This window comes from Oryzias latipes, chromosome 15 (genome assembly GCF_053564925.1).
Source record: "Oryzias latipes strain Hd-rR chromosome 15, Olatipes_Hd-rR_3.1".
Classification (NCBI taxonomy): domain Eukaryota; kingdom Metazoa; phylum Chordata; class Actinopteri; order Beloniformes; family Adrianichthyidae; genus Oryzias; species Oryzias latipes.
In genome coordinates this window covers 13,312,869-13,332,329 of record NC_136251.1, presented here as the reverse complement: position 1 = coordinate 13,332,329, position 19,461 = coordinate 13,312,869, and the positions used below count along the sequence as shown (strand labels likewise).

Here is a 19,461-nt window from a genome sequence, read left to right as displayed (position 1 = left end):
TATTTCCAAACATGCAAAATGAGTCTGGGTGTGTGGGGGTTTTCTGCAGGCCGGTTGGCTTGTTTGGTCATTTGTTGGTCTCACTGATGGTTGGTTGGGGTTGGAGTCTCGCCTGATTACAGCTGAAGACTTTTCCAACCCAAACCAGCCCGAGATGGGACTCCAAAAAACAGCTTTCAGAGCAAATGTTTTTATAAAAGTTTAAGACGGTGTTCATTGCCACATCTTTAAATGAAGCAGAAGTTGCTGATTGTTAAACCAAGAAAAATAAACTTTAGGATTTAATTTAAAAAAAAAAACAGCTTTCACTGTATGCGTGAACAACTTTGACAACAGACGGCTCAGAAGGAGTTTGATCAATGGTATTGATCTATACAAAAGTATTGGCTTGAAGAATTCTAATTGATGTCCACTTTAAGAAGAATTCATAAAGTCCATACGTGGATTTTCCTTTAATGCAATTCTTATATCAATATTTCAGTAAATCAAACAAATCTGTCTTTTATACAATTCTGGATGGATGGATGGATGGATGTATGGATGGATGGATGGATGGATGGATGGATGGATGGATGGATGGATGGATGGATGATTAAGTGCACGGTTGTGTTCATGTCCCAATAAAAGTGGTGTAGAGAAACACTATTTCTTCAAATATTTCCAAATATGTGGCCCTACAATAGAATGACGACCGGTTCAAGGTGTACCCCACTTCTTCCCCTGGTTTGGTTTCTATCCAGTGAATAAACTCTCACCACGTTTATTGTCGGAACATTCCTCAAGTTTTTTCTAATTATTCTTTAGTACTTTTAGTGAAGTGTTTTTTTCATTACCTCAGGTCTGCATTTACACACTGAAGTGAACCGCACCAGAGTTCATCTGCAAGTGAAAAGAGACCCTGGTTCTAAAAACGAAGAGATTCTTTTTATTATTCAGGTCACTCTCAGAGACAGTCCCATTGACTAGTTTGGTAAAGGCAGAACAATTGACAGGTTTACATCTTGTTTGATTTTTGACGTTTGAGTTTTTCAAATGTGTCTTCAATGTCCGCACACTAATAAAGTTTCAAGATTAGTACATAGCAGATCCAGTGTCACTTCATGCCAAATAACTTTCAGTTAAAATGATGGATAAACGTCACCCTCTGATCAGAGATCTCCCATTGTATCTACCTTCTCTGGTTTCTTATTTTGTTTCATTTTTTAACATTTCATTTTGATTTTGGGAAATTACTTTTATTTTCCAAAATGTTTTTTTTTTAATTTTGTTTTGATTTTTTAGAAACCAAATTGCATTTTGGTTTCTAAAATGTTATGTTGTTTTTATTGTTTGCTTTGCTTTTATAATTGTAGTTGCAATCCTTAATATGTTTTTGTGTTGAGTGGTTTGTTGCTGTGAATTGGACTTCAGGGCCACCGTAGTCTTTAAAGACAATAGATATAAGTGTTTATACTCTGTTATTTCCAGTGGATAAAGACTTAAACCCTAAACAAAAGGCTCTGGATTTTTCCACCTGATCTGATGCCAAACTGAAAAAAACTTCTTGCATTCTCTCATCTCCTTCGCCTCATCTTGGCCTCCCTTCCTCTTCCTCCTCCTCCTCCTCGCTGTCTCTCCAGAGAGGGGGTCACATGCTGCAGACCTGCTCCGTGCCATCTGGCTGACTTCCTGTCATCTCTTCCCCAGGAGAAGGGGACTCCACAGGATACATGAGTGAAGAGCACCCGCCCTCTCCTCCCCTTTTTCTCAACAACAAACACACTCCTATCCCTCCTCCTGCAGACTCCTGCACACCTGAGAGGAGAGTGTGAAAAAACAAGAAACGAGGAGGAAGACAAAGGAGGAAAACAGGCCGACCGACTCATCCATTTTGTTTCTGTTTGGATGTGACAAAAGGAATTTCACATTTTTCCTAAACCAAAGCATGATGGGTAATGTTTCCAATCATAGATGTTTGGAAATAAAAATGAAGTGCCTCCTACTCTGCCTTTAATCAGGGAGGACTTTTTGTAGCCGACATTAATTTCCAGAAGCATCATTAGAGGATTTGTTGGTGGAATTTGCATGTCGTCTCCCACATTCTCACCTTCCCCTCACACCTTGCAGCGGAGTGGGATGGAAGGCGCACGCGCCCAGATCCATCTTAACGTCCCACACGTGCTCCTGCATATTCATGCAAATGCAACCCGACTGCCGGTCACATTGGAATTTATGGCTTTTCCTCCTCTGCAAATTAGGGAGACTCCAATTGATGAATATTTTAGCACACATGCACTCTGTGGGACATTTATCATCGGCTTTGCTATTATAAACAGAATAAATGAGCAGTCAAGAGCTGCTGAACCCCCCCACCTCCACCCCCAGCCATCCATCCAGCCAGCCACAGCTTTCCTCCTCAAATCCTGCAAAGAACCGGCTCCGGCTTTTGTCCTGTCAGTGACCCGCCACATGTGGATTGTTTACAATAACGCCACGTTTTTCGCACATGAGGATCACAGCGCAGAGGTCCCGGACCCCAAAGTGTAGCACCTAAAGCGGCGCCGTGATCATGACGAGCACCAGCTGAATCTATGTTAAAGCAAGCCCTGAGGGGGTCGAGACAGAGGTTAATTGGATCGACTAAAATTATGTTATTTCATTACAGACATGAAGTTTTGAAGGTTAAATTTTTTTTTTTGTAAATTAAAGAATTGTTTAACTCTTCCTCAGACCATAAACCCTGTTGGAACGTAGGATCCTGAAAGTCAGAGGAGCTGAAAGTTTGACCTAAAACCAAACCAGCTCAGGAAGAACTCAGTCAATAGTCTTGTGCCATGTTCAAACTGGGCTCGAAAACATGCGTTCCAGCGACCACCTCCAATGAAAAGTCTGTGTAAATGCCTGCATACGCGCATTTTGGCTTCTGCGTTCAAAACTCTTGTGTTTATGCATTTCTAGGCACGTTTTTAAGTCCGTTTCCAGGCTCTATGTATATAACGCGCAACCATTGAATGTGTGTAGAAAGTTGAAAATTGATCATGAAGTTAAAAATTAATAAATGCAGTTTGTGCGCGGCCGGAATCCTATTATACCAAGTTTTTCATATCGGAATAGAGCTGTAAAAGAAAAAGCCTGGAGCAAAATTCATGAGATTTACACCACTTTGACATTTCACACCACGCCTCTTCCAACTGTAGGTACATGCGCTAGTATCGGGTAGCACCCGCCCAGTGTGAACACCACATGCTAAAAGGGTGTACAGAAATCCATGTTCAGCGTGTTCTTGAACACGCCACACATGCCCGGTGTGTACGTAGCTTTAAAGATGACGTACGACTCTCACTCAGGAGGTTAAAAATATCTCAAATTACTTTCAAGGGATCTCTTGTTCTGTCAGAAATGAGCAACACTTTATAGTAGCGATGTGCTGCATATCGCTGCAAAGCCGATAGGAAAAGGCGCTTTTCTCCGCGTCAGAATCAGCTGATTCACACTGATCGCGTAAATAGTAGAAGAGTTACAGTATGTAGAAGAGCGAGTTATTTAGTGGGCTTCCGGTGACTTCTTTGGGGTTAAAGGGTTAAAGAAGCAACACCAACACATGACAAGGCTCACCAAATCACAGCAGACTAGGAAACTTCACTCTTTTCAAATGTTCACCCATCTGAAAAGAGGACTGAGAACCACGGAGAACCAGTTCAACTCTCCAACATCGCCTGTGGTTCTGGAGTGGATGAACATTAGTGTGGCGTTTGAATTTATCCGTGTTTTTGATGTATTTTAAAGCGTTCCCAGAGGTCTTTTAGTTATGGTTTTTGGCTAAAATAAAATAAAAATCTGTGTCATTTTCTAGAACATAGTTTCTGGACCATTTGTGTTCAGCAACCCCACCCACTTCCCCCCCACGTTGCTGAGAGCTCTATGTTTACACTCTAGCTTACAGCGCTTCACCACCCCAACCTCACATTACTTGTGCAACAAAAATGGCGAGCAATATGGAGCTATCCAGACAAACAAACAGACAAAACAAAGAGGTACATGGATCTAATCGTCTACAAGTGGATGCATCAGAATGAAGCAGATCAGGGAGCCTGTGGCCCACCCAATGCATTTTCTACATCACAAATACCATCTTTTTGTAAAGGCATTGTTTTTAGTTTAGTTTGTTTATTTCAAACATATTTAAGAAACAACAATAATAGATGAATGTATACCCTCGCTGATAACTATAGTCATTCAAGGGTCTCTGCTTGAAGAATGATAAACATGTTTGAAATGGAGAAAGGCAGAAGCTGAAGCTTATTTAACCCCACTACCTTATACTAATTTAACTATGACAACAAAAATACAAAACAGCAACAACAGACATCCACACAATATATTGATATTATCAATATATTGTGTGATGATGTATCAATCATGTTATTGTCATTATAAATAATAAATAAATACCCAGGCATTCATTACAATTATCATGGGGCTGAGACATTAATAAAGAAATACTTAGGAATGCAATTTTAAGCTTAAATTTCTTTACATAAATCCTCCATCATCAGAAAAAGACACAAAATAGAGAGTTTGTGGTTGTAATCTTCAAAACTAAAATAAGCCCAAAAAATACCTGGGGATTCCACTGTTTGAACTTTGAATTAGTTTATTTCCAAAGGATCTTTTTATTTTTGCATGTTCATCAAAAATCGTCCAGGTTAATTTCAGATTCATCACAGCACACAGATGTTCTCGAGACAGATCTTGTGGATTATTTTTAAGTGAATACATGCTAGGAAATACTCTCATGTGCTCATTAACCCTATATAACTATTTGTATTATATGTGATACATGCATTTCTGAGAGCTTATTAGCATGACCCAAACTTTCCATAAAAACCCATTCTGTATAACTTGGTCTATGTTTTCCACCATCATCTTCCACTAGGGGCAGTAGAGGGGCTTTTCCTGCTCATTTCAAAACGACTGCCTCCATAAAATCTCAAAAAAACTTTTGGCGGGAAAACGTTTGCTATTTATCTAAACTTTATGGTGAGAATAACTCATCTATTGTTAATTATTTCTTTAAATGACTACTTGCTGTATCAAAATAAAACAAAATTAGTTGATAATTAATTCTTTATAACACAGTTACATCATGTTAAAATGTGTGGATTAAATTTGAGATGGTGGGTGAATAAGGTGCTTTTGTCCTAAACACTCTGTCAATATTTTTGCATCAACATTGTTGTAAGGAAAAAAAGTACTAAATCAACCAGGGGACAATAAACAATACTATCTATATATCTTAAAAAAATGATGCTAGCTTTTTTTTGTGGATTAAAAAAACATCATAATTCCTTGCTAAATGGAATCTTCTGTTAGGCCGGAGAAAGCCAACAGCTTTGATGATCACTTTGCGTTCTTCAGCATGTTGACAGACCCTCTTCAGCCATTCCTGTTGTGACTTGTGACCAGGAAAACCCGGGGATATTTGTTTTTTAGTGATGCCATCCCCCCTCAGGATGTGTCAAACTATTGCGGCGGCTGTGACGTGCTCCGCTTCAGCTGCAGCCGCCGCCGCCAGACACCAGAGAAACGGATGAAGTCCCAGCTCGCCGAGGCTGGCAGAGTCAGCCGGCGTTCTGGATCGCTTCCACCTCAGAGCGCTCCGCCACATGCTAACTGTCATCGGTGAGGCCCTCCGAGCCCAAAGGGGGTCTGGCAGAGAGGTTGCAGTTTGGTGGCGGAGGGGGTGGTGCTGTAAACACTGGGATGTACCCTTTACATTCAAACAGCAGCGACTCGGAGCTGGTTAATATTTATTCAGAGAGGTTCCCCCTCGTCGGCGGGAACGCCTGCGAGATCCCCTGGCATGTTCTCTCCTCCTTCATAAACACTAGCAGCTGCTCGGGCAATTAGCCATTAGATCTTTGCTTTTTACTGTAATACCCAGTCCTCCAAAATCCACAATTAGCTTCTTAATTGCCTCTAAATAAGCCAGGCGTAACCAATAAATGGAAGAAGGAGGGTAGTAGGTGAGGAGAGAAGCTGGAGACTCCCCCATGCTCTAGACCTTGGCTTCACTTTTATTTATTTTTTTCATCTTGGAGGGGTGGTGGTGGAAAGAAATGCCCAGATCCAGCTGACAGCTTATATTCAAATCCAGGCTGACACATGCGTGCCCTTTATTCCGCCGTCTAACTATCAGTTGTACGAAACGCGAACATTGGCTGTGACAGAGGGTGTTACGCTGACTTTTAAACGGGCAGGAGATGGGGCACCCCTCACCCCGGGGGCTGTGGGTTTTTGCTGCAGCAGGATATGACACAGCATGCTTGACAGAGCAATAGGGATACCCCCAAGATGAGCTGAATATATTAAGAAAGGGGTGGGGGTGGTGGGGGTGATACGCAGATAAGCGCAGATTAAATTGCAGCTACATCCAAACTGGCGCTTCTGGTTAACCTCCTTCACAGTGACGGGGGCTGTGCCGCTAACATGACACTGGCCTGCAGGCACAAACAAGCTTTTTTTTTTTTTTTCAAACAAGCACAAATGAAAAGGATCTAATCCTACTTTTAGAGCCAATTGTCATATTACACGTCAACCATCAAAACAAAAAAATAAACGCTAAATTGCAAAAATCAAAATGCGTTGACAGAACTTCATAAACGAATTAATAAATTACCAGATTTTGTCCTTTTATTTTTGTATTTGCTAACATGTAATTCTTAATATTCTTAACCGTCATCGGTCAGTTTGTCAATCTCATCAATTTAACTTGAGTTTATAGCTTTGAAATTTTTGTTTTTAAATAAACATCTATGACACATAATTGAAATTCACTCTGATTAAGTCCTTGGAACACTGTATATTTTACTGAACTTTCTCATGGTTTTGAAGACATTTTCCCATCATTTTGATTTTTTTTTCATGTTCATGGTAGATTTATTGAGAAATACCATAAAAAATATCTAAGGAGCCCTGGACATAACATTTAAAAAAATTTATAAATTCTTTGCTTAAATTATTAATTTGTGGTCACAGATGAGTATTTTGGGCACAAAAATTGTGCCCAAAATACTAATTTGTGTGCACAAAATTGGCATTTTGTGCCCAGAAGATTCTGGTTCATCTGCACAAAATACAAAATTGTGCACACAAACTAATTAGTATTATCTGGCCACAAATTGCTTAGTCATTTCTGCCCAGAAATTGCTAGTTTGTCTGTGGCCACAAAACCATCGATTAATTAACGATTAAAGTGTGCCGTTCTGGACATTTTCTTCCTTATTTTTATATCAGAAACATTCTGTCTAAAGCTAACGACTGAGCTTAGCCACATTCAATTAAGGAATAATATATATATATATATATATATATATATATATATATATATATATATATATATATATATATATATATATATATATATTGTTTTTGTTTAAATGGTTTGAACACTTAAAATACCATAAATATAGTGTTTAATATGCTAAATGCCTCAAGTTGATCTTGACAGTCCATCAATACAGCATCTTAAAGATTAGCAGTTTACCCTGGAAGTCAGGAAGTCCAAGTTTTGGCGTTCAATGAGAGAAATGCAGCTGATGGGGAAGACCATCTTTCCACACTTGTGTGACCTGCTCCCAAATGAAACTCATCAAATCCTAATCAGGCAGAGTAATTCATTGCTGATTTACTGTATTATTATATCAAAATAAAATACATTTTAACAACACGTTTTCTGCAAAACATGCATCTAATCTGCTCTGACTTCACCCTGTGATTCCTCCCTGAAAACACAAAAATGTCAGCAAGGTTTACAAGCACCATCTAGTGCTTTATGCTGGAAATTACTCTGAAAAACGCTTCAAATTACAGACACTGCCTGATGACTAGACCCGTTTAGGACATGATCAGACTACATCGATCCCTTTGAGGAAACGTGCACAGCTGATTAACCAATCCTGTTTTACAATTTCTCTAAATGTTTGATTCAGACTCACAACATAAAATGAAATAGAAAAATCCGTTTGTGAGTGTAAACAAACACAGAAATTCAGCAGTTGCTACAATTTTAGGTCATATAAGAAGTTTGTCAGTCAAGTTTTGTAGATTCACATAAAAAAAGAGCAAATGGTACAGGTTTTACACTTACTTATACATATGTACTTTCTATGAAAGGACATTTTAATTAAAGAAAAAAAAAAAACAATGGAAGATCTTTGTTCTAAAATTTTTTTGTGCATTAAAAAAAAAACAACAAGATTTTTGTTTCCATTCCAACTATAATAGCAAATTACTCCAAACCGGCTGGGCACTTACCTCATCTGCTCATGAAAACTATTAGATGAGCTGAAATTAGAAGTTGCAAAGCACCGATGAGTCCGTGTCATAGACATGATCCGTTTTGTGCATGTGCTCGTCACCATATCAGCAGTCTGTTTTGTTCGTCCTATTACTTTATCCACAAACATTACAGAGCAAAACGTTGGGGAAGTATTAAATACTGATCAGTATGAACTGTTTTTTTTTGTTTGTCACAACAATATTGAGCGAAAAGCAGCAAAGTCTGTGGGTGACAAGGTGACGCTCACGTTGTGGGTGTGGTCAACGCAGACTATTTTTCCAAGATATATTTTAATATGTTTTATTTAATGTTTTCCGTTTATTTTATGTCATGTTTTTTGCTGTAATCTTTTTCAGTCTTTCACTTTAATAGTTGTAATTCTAAAGCGTGGAGATAAAGACGCGTCTACGACTTGCATTACTCGAACACGCTAGTTCACTCTAAGTCAAAGATGATATGATATTAGGGATTTCTGCTGCGTATGTTTCAATGATGATTAGTAATTGTGACGTTTTTGAGATTCTTTATGGTGAGTTACTGAGAAACTGCTATTGTTTGTCTGATGTGTTTTCTTGTTGACGGTCCCTGTCTTGCTTTAATACAAAATGAAAAGGGAGTGTGTTGTGTGTTGTCAATTAAATGCACTTCAAGAACTTTTCCCTTTTTGAACAGACTCAAATTCTTTACAAGCCACACTTCCTTTACATAAGTGCAGATACTTTTACACAGTAATGACGGCAGACATTGGCATTCACAATAATATGTAAAAATTATAAAACAAAAAAATGGGAAAAATGTAATCATTGTTTATAAAAAAAATAGATATATAAACAATTAAAACACTTTGAATTATTGTAAAAAAAAAAAAAAACTTTTTAAAAAAATGATTCCAGAAAGTAAAAAAAACAACAACCCTAAAAATGAAAAACTTTCCTGTGCTTAAAAAAAAAGCAATTTGGAGTTTCCATAGAGAAAGCACAGGATGTGTGTTCTTTATTTTTTTAGCTTGCATTTTAATTTGAATTGTTGCCTCTAATCTTACTTTATTTTAAGTTTATCATTATTTTTAAAAGACTTACCTTGTTACTCTGACTTTTGTCGTGAGCGAGTATCCCTCGTCTGCACCCGTAGTTAGATGACGTCACAAGAGAAACATGGCGCTTGTGTTTATCTGACCGAGCAGAAGTTCGAAAACATCAAATGTTCTCCGACTGTCGGTTCTGCTTCGGCTTATACTGCGAACAGAATCATGCCGCCCGCGTGAGACATGTCGGAACCGGGACCACACGCGTCCGCCGCACCGCAGCCCTCTAACTTCTCGGAGCTGTGGAGGGATGTCTGCACGCTATCGCGTGAGTACCGTTTGTTGATGGGGGGACGTCAAGCGCACGCGCGCTGGATCAGGTCATTTAAAATCTCTAAAGTTGATGGTCATGGTAATTGTACGACATACTTTAATTTAGTTACACTTACTGACGTAACTTTTTTGTACTCAATTGTAGTTTTTCATATTTGTGTGAAAGGTAATACTTTGACAGCAGTTGCTTTAGAGGTGTCTACCAATCTTTTATTTATGTTGTTAAACGTTATTTTCAAACAGCATGTACAATAAAAGTGTGAATGCCAAGGGGAAGGAGAGAGAGAGAGAGAAAATATCAATGCATACAGACCTTATATAGACAACCTAAGGGGTATTCCAGGAAGCATGTTTAAACTACCCTGACTTTAACCCTGACCTCTGGCTGAAATCCGCCTGAACTTGCTTACTCTGGGTATGTCGGTTCCAAAATATGAGTTAGCGTAATTACGCTCGACTTGGTAACCCTGGTTTAATGCACGTGCACGGCAAGTACATAAAGACATTCTCAATAGAACACCGATTTCCCGAGTCACCATGGAAACGAGAAAAAAAGAGAGCGCTACACTTCAGTGAGACGGAGTCGGAGATTTTAATGACGGTGTAGAGTTTCTGCTTGGAGAAAAAGAACGGACAAAGTAAACACGAGTTTCTATCTCATTTCTATTTTCATTGTGACGCATATATGTATAACTTATCCAAATTAAATGAATTACTTCAATTGGTAACAAGTAATTGAGTTAAATTTATTCAGCCTAATTTCTTACGTCTATCCAACTCAATATTTTTTTTACAACTTAAATTTACATATTTATCTACCTAAATGTAATATTACTCTAATTCAATTAAAATGTTTTTCCATTACTTTTTCATTAAACCATCATACAGTAAGGGTGCTAACTAAACTCATCGTCCTCCTCTTCCTCCCTCTCACTCATGGTGCAGAAAGAATTAAATACAACAGTACAAATAACTTGGCCAAACACAGTAAAACAGCTAAACAACTAAACACATTTGGACAAAAACCCACAATTAACCCAAATCCATCCAGACAGGCAAAGGGAATGGTATCCCACAATTCCTTGCGGTGCCGATCTAACAGTACACCTACTTAATTGAATTAATTTGAATGAAAGTGAAATAAATGTCTGAAAACTACGTGTTATTTTTAAGCTGACTTAACTAAAAAGAATTGATTTATCTTAACTAAAGCAAATAATTAAGTTAGATCAAAGTTGAAAAGTTTATTTTTCCAACATCCAAATGTGGTCTTATCATCCTCTAATGGTGGAAAAAGTATTATCTGAGTTTCTTCTTCCACTAAATCATCTTTAAATGGACACGCCATGCTGCTTCACCTCTGGAAACAAACTAACCTTCAACTAAACCTGCTCCAGACCAGGTTATGTTCAGAGCATGAGTTGCTATGGCAACTTGACATCCCATGAAACATACCACCATTTTTGGAACCGAAAGCTGAGGTTATCCGCTTCCTTAGCCACAAACTTACCGTGGGAGCTAGCATAACCTGCTTTTGGGAATACCCCCCAGAGTTGTGTGGATGGTCTGGTGGAGGGGGGCACGGTGAAACAACCGGGCTCATCTTTTACCGGTCCGCCCCCCAATTTTAACTCTCACTTCAGACACCACACACTGCATGTTGGCTCCACACAAGACACAAGCAGCAAACACACACAGCAGTAGGGCCCCCCACCCCACTGGAGACCTCCCATTTCACCTGCAGCACACACACCGCACACCCACACCACAATACAAAGGTAAGACCGGTAAGGGGCGGCCGGTCTCTACCCAACTGGTCTTCTCGGGGCGGCCTGGCGTGTGGGGACCCTGTTAGCCGAAGCGGTGGCCTGGCATGCGGTGCTCATTTTGTTATAGTAAAACCTGTCCAACACAAAAGGCCTTTAAGAAAAGAAAGGATATAAACAATGTAGTATTTTAAGTGATACGTCTTTAATTTTTGTTTAATCTAAATGGTACATGTTTTCAAAGATCTGATCCCAATTTATAGCCATACATTATACTATGTAAAAGATTTCTTATTTGTTTGTTTGTTGGAAACTGATCCATTCCAAATGTCCACCTCATTCAAAAAGATAGTAAATCTGACTAATGGATCAGTGTTGTTATTTCCTTTAAAAAAGATGGAATGGTTTGGTTGGTATTGCGTCAAATGCTGTTGCATGTTCTTTCGGGGAAACTGGGATACCAAATTTTGAAAAAAAAATCTTCATATGTTAATAAAAATACCAATGCGAATATAAAAGTTGTCTAATTAGATGATATACCATTTGTGGGAAAAGGAGGATTTTTTTTCTTATACTGAACATCTTGGTTTTTCCAAATAAACAGGCCATTGATTAAAAACTATGTTTAGAAATTAGTTTCCCGGCAAGCAGGGCTAGTTTATAAACATTTTTAAAGTTTAGTGGGTGATTTTTCTATTCTATTGTCACATTTGAGCAGAAGCTTGAATCCTCCCATCAAGTTTAAAAATTGTTGGAAAAGGCGTTGCAGATATTGTCTTCTGCTTTCAGTAGCTTAAAATGGCGACTGAATTGACTTTTTTTGGTTGAAACTGCGAGTAAACCTTTTCTATGGATGAGATCAGACAATCCAGTTCTCATGTACAGCCAATGCCACCAACAAGCCTCACCAGAACATTTCTGCTCTGGCTAACAACCACGATGGACCTGCAGCAGCTCATAGAGAAAGGCTGGCGTGAGTGGCATGGTTTGGGCCTGATGGAACGCTTAAGTCTGTAAAGTCATTTTTTAAACCTTTATTCAAATTAAACTTTGCTTTTGAGAAACGTTTTCTTATAACTAGTAATGGGAACTGATCAAAAATAAACGTTTGAGGTAAGAACTCACTAAAAAGTTTAGTTTTTGCTTCAACAAAAGAAAACATCACATTTTATAGTCTTCCTAACATTTCGAGTGAAAAGTTTGCCTCTCAGACTTGCAGAGTCCTCGGCACAGAGGCGCAGACAGCAGGAACCTCCTCGGCTTCAGCAGCGGAGACTCTCCCAGCGATGTGGAAATGTCGCAAGATATCTTCTGGGACTGCACGTCTCCCACTCCAGCAGGTACACCCACCCCCCCTGCTGTTAATTACTCTAAAAGCACCTGAAATGCAGAAAGAAAACAATTCCACAATTTGTTTGTTTTTTATTTCAGGGTCAAGACGCAGAAACGGCAGGGTGGTGGAAATATCTGACATCGTCAGCCGCATTGCCCCAAAGGTCTGTGTTATTTGGAAATTTGCTGACAATAATGTTGCCATGGTACCCTGACAACTGTATTTTTTTTCAATGACAGTGCGCCTTATATATGGATTCATTCTGGTTGTGCTTACTGACGTGGAATTGATTTTGAGAGGTAGACGGCATTAAAAATGTCAAAATGTTTTGTCGGTTATTGTCCTGATTACGCTAACACGGCCAATGTGTAGCTGTGTCAGACAGTGCTATTCTGGAAGTGTTAACTAACAAGGTTAGGTGTTATTGTGAATACGCCAACGTGGCTAACGTATAGAGTTGTCAGACTGTTTTTTATTTATTTTTTTGACGTCTTACTAATAAAGTTGAGTGTTATGAATACTCTACCCGCCTAACATGTAGCGGTGACAGACTTTTTTTTTTGACATGTTACTAACAAGATTGGGTGTTATTGTGAAGACGTTAATGTGTAGCAGCGTACGACTTTTTGATTTAACATTACTAACAAGGTCGGGAGTTAAGAACATTTGTTGTAGAAGCATCCGTCTGTCTTTTACATGTTGCAAACGGGGTTGGGAATGACAGGTATTGTGAACATGGTAACACTTCTAACAAGTAGCGTGTTGCAAACAAGGTCTAGAGTTACTGTGAACGCAGTTAATAAAGTCTGACTGACTTGTCTCTGAATGGGTCTTATAGTTTGGTGCGCCTTTATAAATGACAAAAGTTTGACCTTCTCATCGACTCTTTTGTGAATGACACTGACCGAGAACCCTAAGGAGCAGCTCTATCGCGGTGAATACAGTAAATTTAAATTCACAAAAACCATCTGATCAAAAGGAGGAAAAGATGGTTTCCAGTTTATTGGCTGTGACTTGTGAGGTTTTTTCTTGTCCTTTTTTCTCAGAACGTGAAGTCCAAAGGGAAAGAGTCGCCTCTTCTGCAGTGGATCGACGACGGCGCCCTATTGCACACGCCTGATATTCCAAAAACACGAGTCAGGAAGAAGTCTGCTCGGTCTGTAATCACGCCTGTGAGATGCAGGCCTCTATTGCTAATTGGTTTGGTAAAAACGGATCTTTTGGTTCTGACCTGATCTTTTGCAGTCGCAGCAGCGTGGAGAACCTTGTGAAGCTGGCCAGACAGTTTGATGAAAACATGCAGCAAGACGGCGAGACTTTGGATGGCGATTGCCTCCATCAGATGGCGAACACCTCCGAGAGAGATCTGGGGAAGGATCAGGTGGAGGAGGAGCTACACGCTCTCTTCGACTGCTCCACTCAGGCGGTCAGCGGGCAGCTGAGCGAGGTTTCTTCCCAGGACGCCAAAGAGCGTCCCGCTGCTTCGGCTGACGAATGTGCTCTGCAGCCCGCAGGGGAAACAGAGGGAGCCGTCCACTGGGGTGGCTTTGAGGATGACTGGGACAATGACGACCTCCTCAACGACTCTTTTGTGCTGAAACTGACCGAGAATCCTAAGGAGCAGCTGGGTTTGCAGCCTGCGCTCACAGACTCCGCACCTCGGCCTCCAGGCAGAAGAACCTGCGGCGCTCTGGAGGAGCCGTGTCCAAAACCTAAACCCACAACCAGAAGCACTTTCCACCTGGCGCCCAACCCCTGCTTTCAACCCAAAGAGACCCAAGAGGTTTCAGGTTCCACTTTCACTGCTGTACGACCAAAACTGCAGCCTTCCACTCCAAAACAAACGTCCTTTTCCCACCCCGACAAAACCAATCACTCTAAGAAACCAGACTTTAAGGAGATTTCTGACAGTTTATGGGACGATGATGACGACGCACTGCTCTGCCAGGCATGTGATTCCATCGAAATGACCTCCAATCCTCATCAGCAGCAGGATGTCCCACCAGAGGGACAGCAGGGGTCCACACGGCCTCCCCCAGCCCACACAGCCGCCGCCAAAGCCAAGAGACCGGGAACATTTGTTCGCTCCAACTCCCTGCAAGAGAGCCGCTGTGAGGCGGTCGGCTACCAGGGATGGAACATCCCCACCAAACAGACGACATGTCACAGCTCCACAGACGCTCTGGGGCAGTTCAACCAGAGTGGGAGTTCCTCTGCTGCTCTGCAGGCTGGATGGGTCAGACCCCCCCAAAACTCAAAGTCCCAGCAGGCCACATTTAAGAGGAACATGTCTGACTCCGTGCTCGTGAGCCGCAAAGGTAAGAGTTAGATATTAACTGAGCTCAAATAAAGCAAAAAGTTTTTAATCTTGCAAACATTTTTATTTTCTAGATCAGTGATTTTCAACCTTTTTTGAGCCACGGCACACTTTAACCTTGACAAAAATCCCGCGGCACACCAGCATCCAAAAAAAAAAAAAAAAAAACAGAGATTCATGGTCTGTATTGATCGACAGCCCCCCCCCGCGCAATCTCACGTGCATTTTTGTGATAATTGTGGCCGGAAAAGCAGGAAGTTGCGGCTGTTTTTTCTAAGAGATGAAATGAAAGTTAAATTAGAAAATTTAGAAACTGTTTGTTTGTTGTGGTTTCAAGGCGTTTCGCAAGGACAACTCATTGTGCGCTGGGACACTGCGCTGGGACACCTTTAAGCCAATGCATCATGGGAGATGTAGTGTGAAAACTGCCGAAAACTTGCAGAAAGACTCGCGTCTCTGAGCTTCATTGTTTTGTTCTCTTGTTCCACGGTCTGACACCGGACTCTGTGGAAAGCTACACCGCTAAAGAAGAGCTTTAGCTGGTATTTTTGTTAGAACTGAGTGACTTTATCAGCAGAATTAAGAACAAGGAAGTGAAGCACTTCTGATTGGTCAGACTGATGACATGTGATTAAGCCTTCAAGAATGATTGGTGGAGACAGTTAAAGGGACGGGACTTTTCCGCAAACTGTCATAGCTGCAGGGAAATCGCGGTAGCGTCATTCTTATCAAAATTTCTTTAATAGAATTAAATAAACACAAAGAAAAAGTAATTTTAAGATCTTTTATATTCCTAACTACTCAGTGTTTTATCAGGGCCTGTTTGGATGAACAAAGAGCTGATATCCTGGAGATGGGAAATGTTTTTAGATCAGTGAATGATTAATGAGGGCAATTTCTCCACGGCACACTTGACCATCTCCCACGGCACACTAGTGTGCCGCGGCACACTGGTTGAAAAACACTGTTCTAGATTAATGTCAGAAGCGATTCCGCTATTGGTATTTTAAATCAATTCTACTCTGAAGAAGCTGATTGTGGCCTACAATAAAAAATAGAAGACTGCCAAGATAAGTACCAAAATATTAGATGAACAATGAAGCCTCACCAGCTGTTTGCTAGAATTAAAAGCCCCAGAGTCTGTCATATAATATTATTTTTTTAGTAATATTTTCTATTTTAAAAAAATCTTTAAAGACCCACTTAGATGAAAATGCTTTTTAACATCATGTTCTTGTGGCATGTACCTGATGATGGAGGACACGTATTGAACAATTTAAGGTCAAAATTAAATTTCTGAGCACTGTTTTCTCTGCATTATAGGGCTCACTCAGAAGCTGTAATTTCTTTCAAAAATCACATCTTATTATCTGGAGCACCTATAAATTAATTATTCTGCTTGTGTTTACTGATGTTGCAGTGATTTTGAGATGTACACGGCACTTTGTCAAAATTTCAGCCTGTTTATTTTTTTTTTTTTACGTGTTGCAAACGAGGTTGGGTGTTATTGTGAATATACTAATGCAGCTAACATGTAGCGACGTACAACCTTTACGTGTTGGGAGTTAGCTTAGTCACTTTTCAGTTTTAACGATATCAGTCTGTTTTTTTTTACGTGTTGCAAACGAGGTTGGGTGTTATTGTGAATATACTAATGCAGCTAACATGTAGCGACGTACAACCTTTACGTGTTGGGAGTTAGCTTAGTCACTTTTCAGTTTTAACGATATCAGTCTGTTTTTTTTACGTGTTGCAAACGAGGTTGGGAGTTACAGGTTTAGTGAAAAAAGCTACCCATATCGGAAAAAAACAAGAATTAAGGCCTAAAAACTGGTTTCTATTTATTTATTTTATAAGTGACCAGGTTAATGGCCTTCGAAGTGTGCATTATCACTTTTTAACGCACTTCGGACGGTTCAGGCTTCCACTGCGTGCGTTAAAAAGTGATAATGCACACTTCGTCGGCCATTAACCCTTACTTCCTCCACAGCAACAGAAACGGCCGTTGATACGGCGGCTGCAAGGCAGAAAAACTTGCATCAATGTGTCTTAGTTTGATTTACAGACTACAATAGTCTGACTCTAATGTGTTTATTTTTGTTTTTGGAAATTCTGTGAAAGGTTTTGGAAAAGGTATGGAAAACCATTGCTAGTGTGTACAAACCCTGCACATAGTGCACTAAAGTGGTCAGTCAACATTAGTTGTTTTTTTTTTTTTATCAAAGCTTTATACACAGGTGTCTCTTCTCAAATTTCAGTTTTTGTCCCAAGCCCGAAGATGACGAAGTGTTCTGCTGCTGAGATTGAGAGGAAGAAGCAGGAGGCTTTAGCCCGGAGGCACCTGAGATTACAGAGCACCTCAAAACGCTCCTGATGGGGGCGCCGCTCCGTTTTACACCAAAACAAGCCTTAAGGAAGATGGTCATCATACCAGAGGTTTCCTCCAGACACAATCCGGAAAGTCCTCAGAGGAATTTTTGGGGTTTTCCATTCCACTCCAAAGCTGTAAAACATTTAGGTCGTTTCTTACCCATAATCCTGACTTTTAAGTCGGCACTTCTGCTCGGCATGTCGATACAAGGACTGGCATAAAAATCCATTGTTTTCCATCATCATAAACCTATGTTGTTCAATCAAGCCTCTGACTACAGTGACATAAGCTCACAGCATGTGTGCTCAAGAACAATTTTTGCAGGTTTTTTATTTGTATTGGTCAAAAAAAGATGGTACTGCAACTTTTTTTATAAAAACGGGTATGATTACTATTTTGACAGAGGGACACGATGACATGCTGAGGTTGGCTGTACCCTAAAGCTCCAGATGTTTTGTTACTGTTTTGATTTGACTTTAACAAGTGTCACCTGACTTTCTCGACGCTCTTCCTCCAAACAAAATAAAAATATTTAAGTGATTCTCTGTGTTTCAGCCTTTTCTTTAGGTCAGCTTCATCAGTAGATCACGCTTATGTGGGACCACAATTATGTCCTCTGCTTACTCTTGTGTTCAACCACACATGCAGGTTCACTGAAGTTGCAAAAAAGGTTTCTTAGTGCTCGGCAAAGTTGAGCTTTTTTCATCGTAATTATTCCCATATTTTCTGTGCTTATTTGTGATCTGTGGCATTGCTGGCAGACTGGGAGTATGGACTCCGGCAGGGCTGCACTTGTTCACTGGTTCTGTTCATAGTTTTTATGGACAGGATTTCTAGGCGCAGCCAGGGGTTTGGTTTGGGGACCACAGGATTTCGTCTCTGCTTTTTGCAGATGATATTGTCCTGTTGGCTTCATCGAGTCGGTTTGCGGCCAAGTGTGAAGCGGCTGGGATGAGGGTCAGCTCAGCTAAATCTGAGGCTGTGGGTGGGTGGAGTGCTTCTGCCCCAGGTATAGGAGTTTAAATATGAAGTGAGGGAAGATCAGAGCATGAGATCAACAGGCAGATTGGAGCTGCAATCTAAAGGCCCGTACACACCGGGACGAATATTCGCCAGGCGTTATTCGCCACGTTTTTTGTGTTCACACCCAGGCGATTTTCGCTGACGATGAGCCGAGCGAACATGCAATTTCATTCCCTGACATTAGATGGCGCTTAATGTAAACAGAAATACTCCTGTACACAAGGTGGCGCTGCGCAACTTTACGCTTCTTAAAGTCGCTTTTCAGTCAGAAGAAGAGAGCAAGTATTTACGCGCTTGTCAGAATCATACAAAGAAAACATGCATATTTCAAGCACCAGTAGCTCCAACTGGTGCTTGGTTCGGGGATATTTTAGAATGTCCGTCATTATTTCTTCGCGGCAGTGTAGACGCTACTTGGCGTCTATCTTCTTCGCTGGTATGTGTGCTCAGCAAGGCAGTTTTGTGTTTGAGCGCCCCCAAGTTGTGTTTTACTGTAACTTCAGAAGCTCCAGACACGTGTGCAATAGCGCCATTCTCATTGGTCGAATAGATTTCGACGCGACGCGTTGGAAAAAAAAAAACGAACCCGAGGCGTTTTTTTTTTTGACGCTTTGACGCCTGGCGTTTTTTCGCGTCGTTGTGCACACTCTCATTGGTGCCCTTTGTTTAGTCACGAGGCGTTAAACGTCGGCGAAAATCGCCGGCGAAATTCGTCCCGGTGAGAACGGGCCTTAATACTCACTGATGGTTTGGAGCTCCGGTTCATGAGCAATAGGACAAGGTCCCAAATACAAGTGGCCCAAATGAGCTTCCTTCATAGGGTGGCTGGGCGCTCCCTTAGCCCTTGTGCTATCTTAGGCACTTTAACATTGGGAGTTGGGTCATCTAGACCCACTAGTGCTCTGAACCTTTTTTCTTCAATGATTTGTGATCTTCACTGGTTTCCATGGATTACATGAAATCTTTCCACCTTT

General features: G+C 40.6%; 1 protein-coding gene and 1 long non-coding RNA gene across 3 annotated transcripts in view; one reads left to right on the top strand and one right to left on the bottom strand.

Moving 5' to 3' along the window:
• LOC144984121 (uncharacterized) overlaps positions 1 to 9,540 on the bottom strand; it is a 63,261-nt gene extending 53,721 nt beyond the window's left edge. Inside the window, exon 1 of the long non-coding RNA XR_013647785.1 lies at positions 9,400 to 9,540. This is a non-coding gene — a long non-coding RNA (uncharacterized LOC144984121). The remainder of the gene's footprint in view (positions 1 to 9,399) is intronic.
• Positions 8,660 to 18,005, top strand: etaa1b (ETAA1 activator of ATR kinase b). 2 transcript variants are annotated; one of them, XM_004077228.3, is made up of 6 exons: positions 8,660 to 9,672; positions 12,655 to 12,783; positions 12,875 to 12,939; positions 13,823 to 13,932; positions 14,022 to 15,094; positions 17,352 to 18,005. In XM_004077228.3, the coding sequence occupies exons 1-6, from the start codon at positions 9,588 to 9,590 to the stop codon at positions 17,465 to 17,467; spliced, it is 1,578 nt and encodes a 525-aa protein (XP_004077276.1). In that variant the 5' UTR covers positions 8,660 to 9,587; the 3' UTR covers positions 17,468 to 18,005. The 2 variants fall into 2 exon arrangements, with proteins under 2 accessions (XP_004077276.1, XP_020565003.1); XM_020709344.3 differs by having other exon boundaries at positions 9,459 to 12,556.
• Positions 18,006 to 19,461: the final 1,456 nt, after the last annotated feature.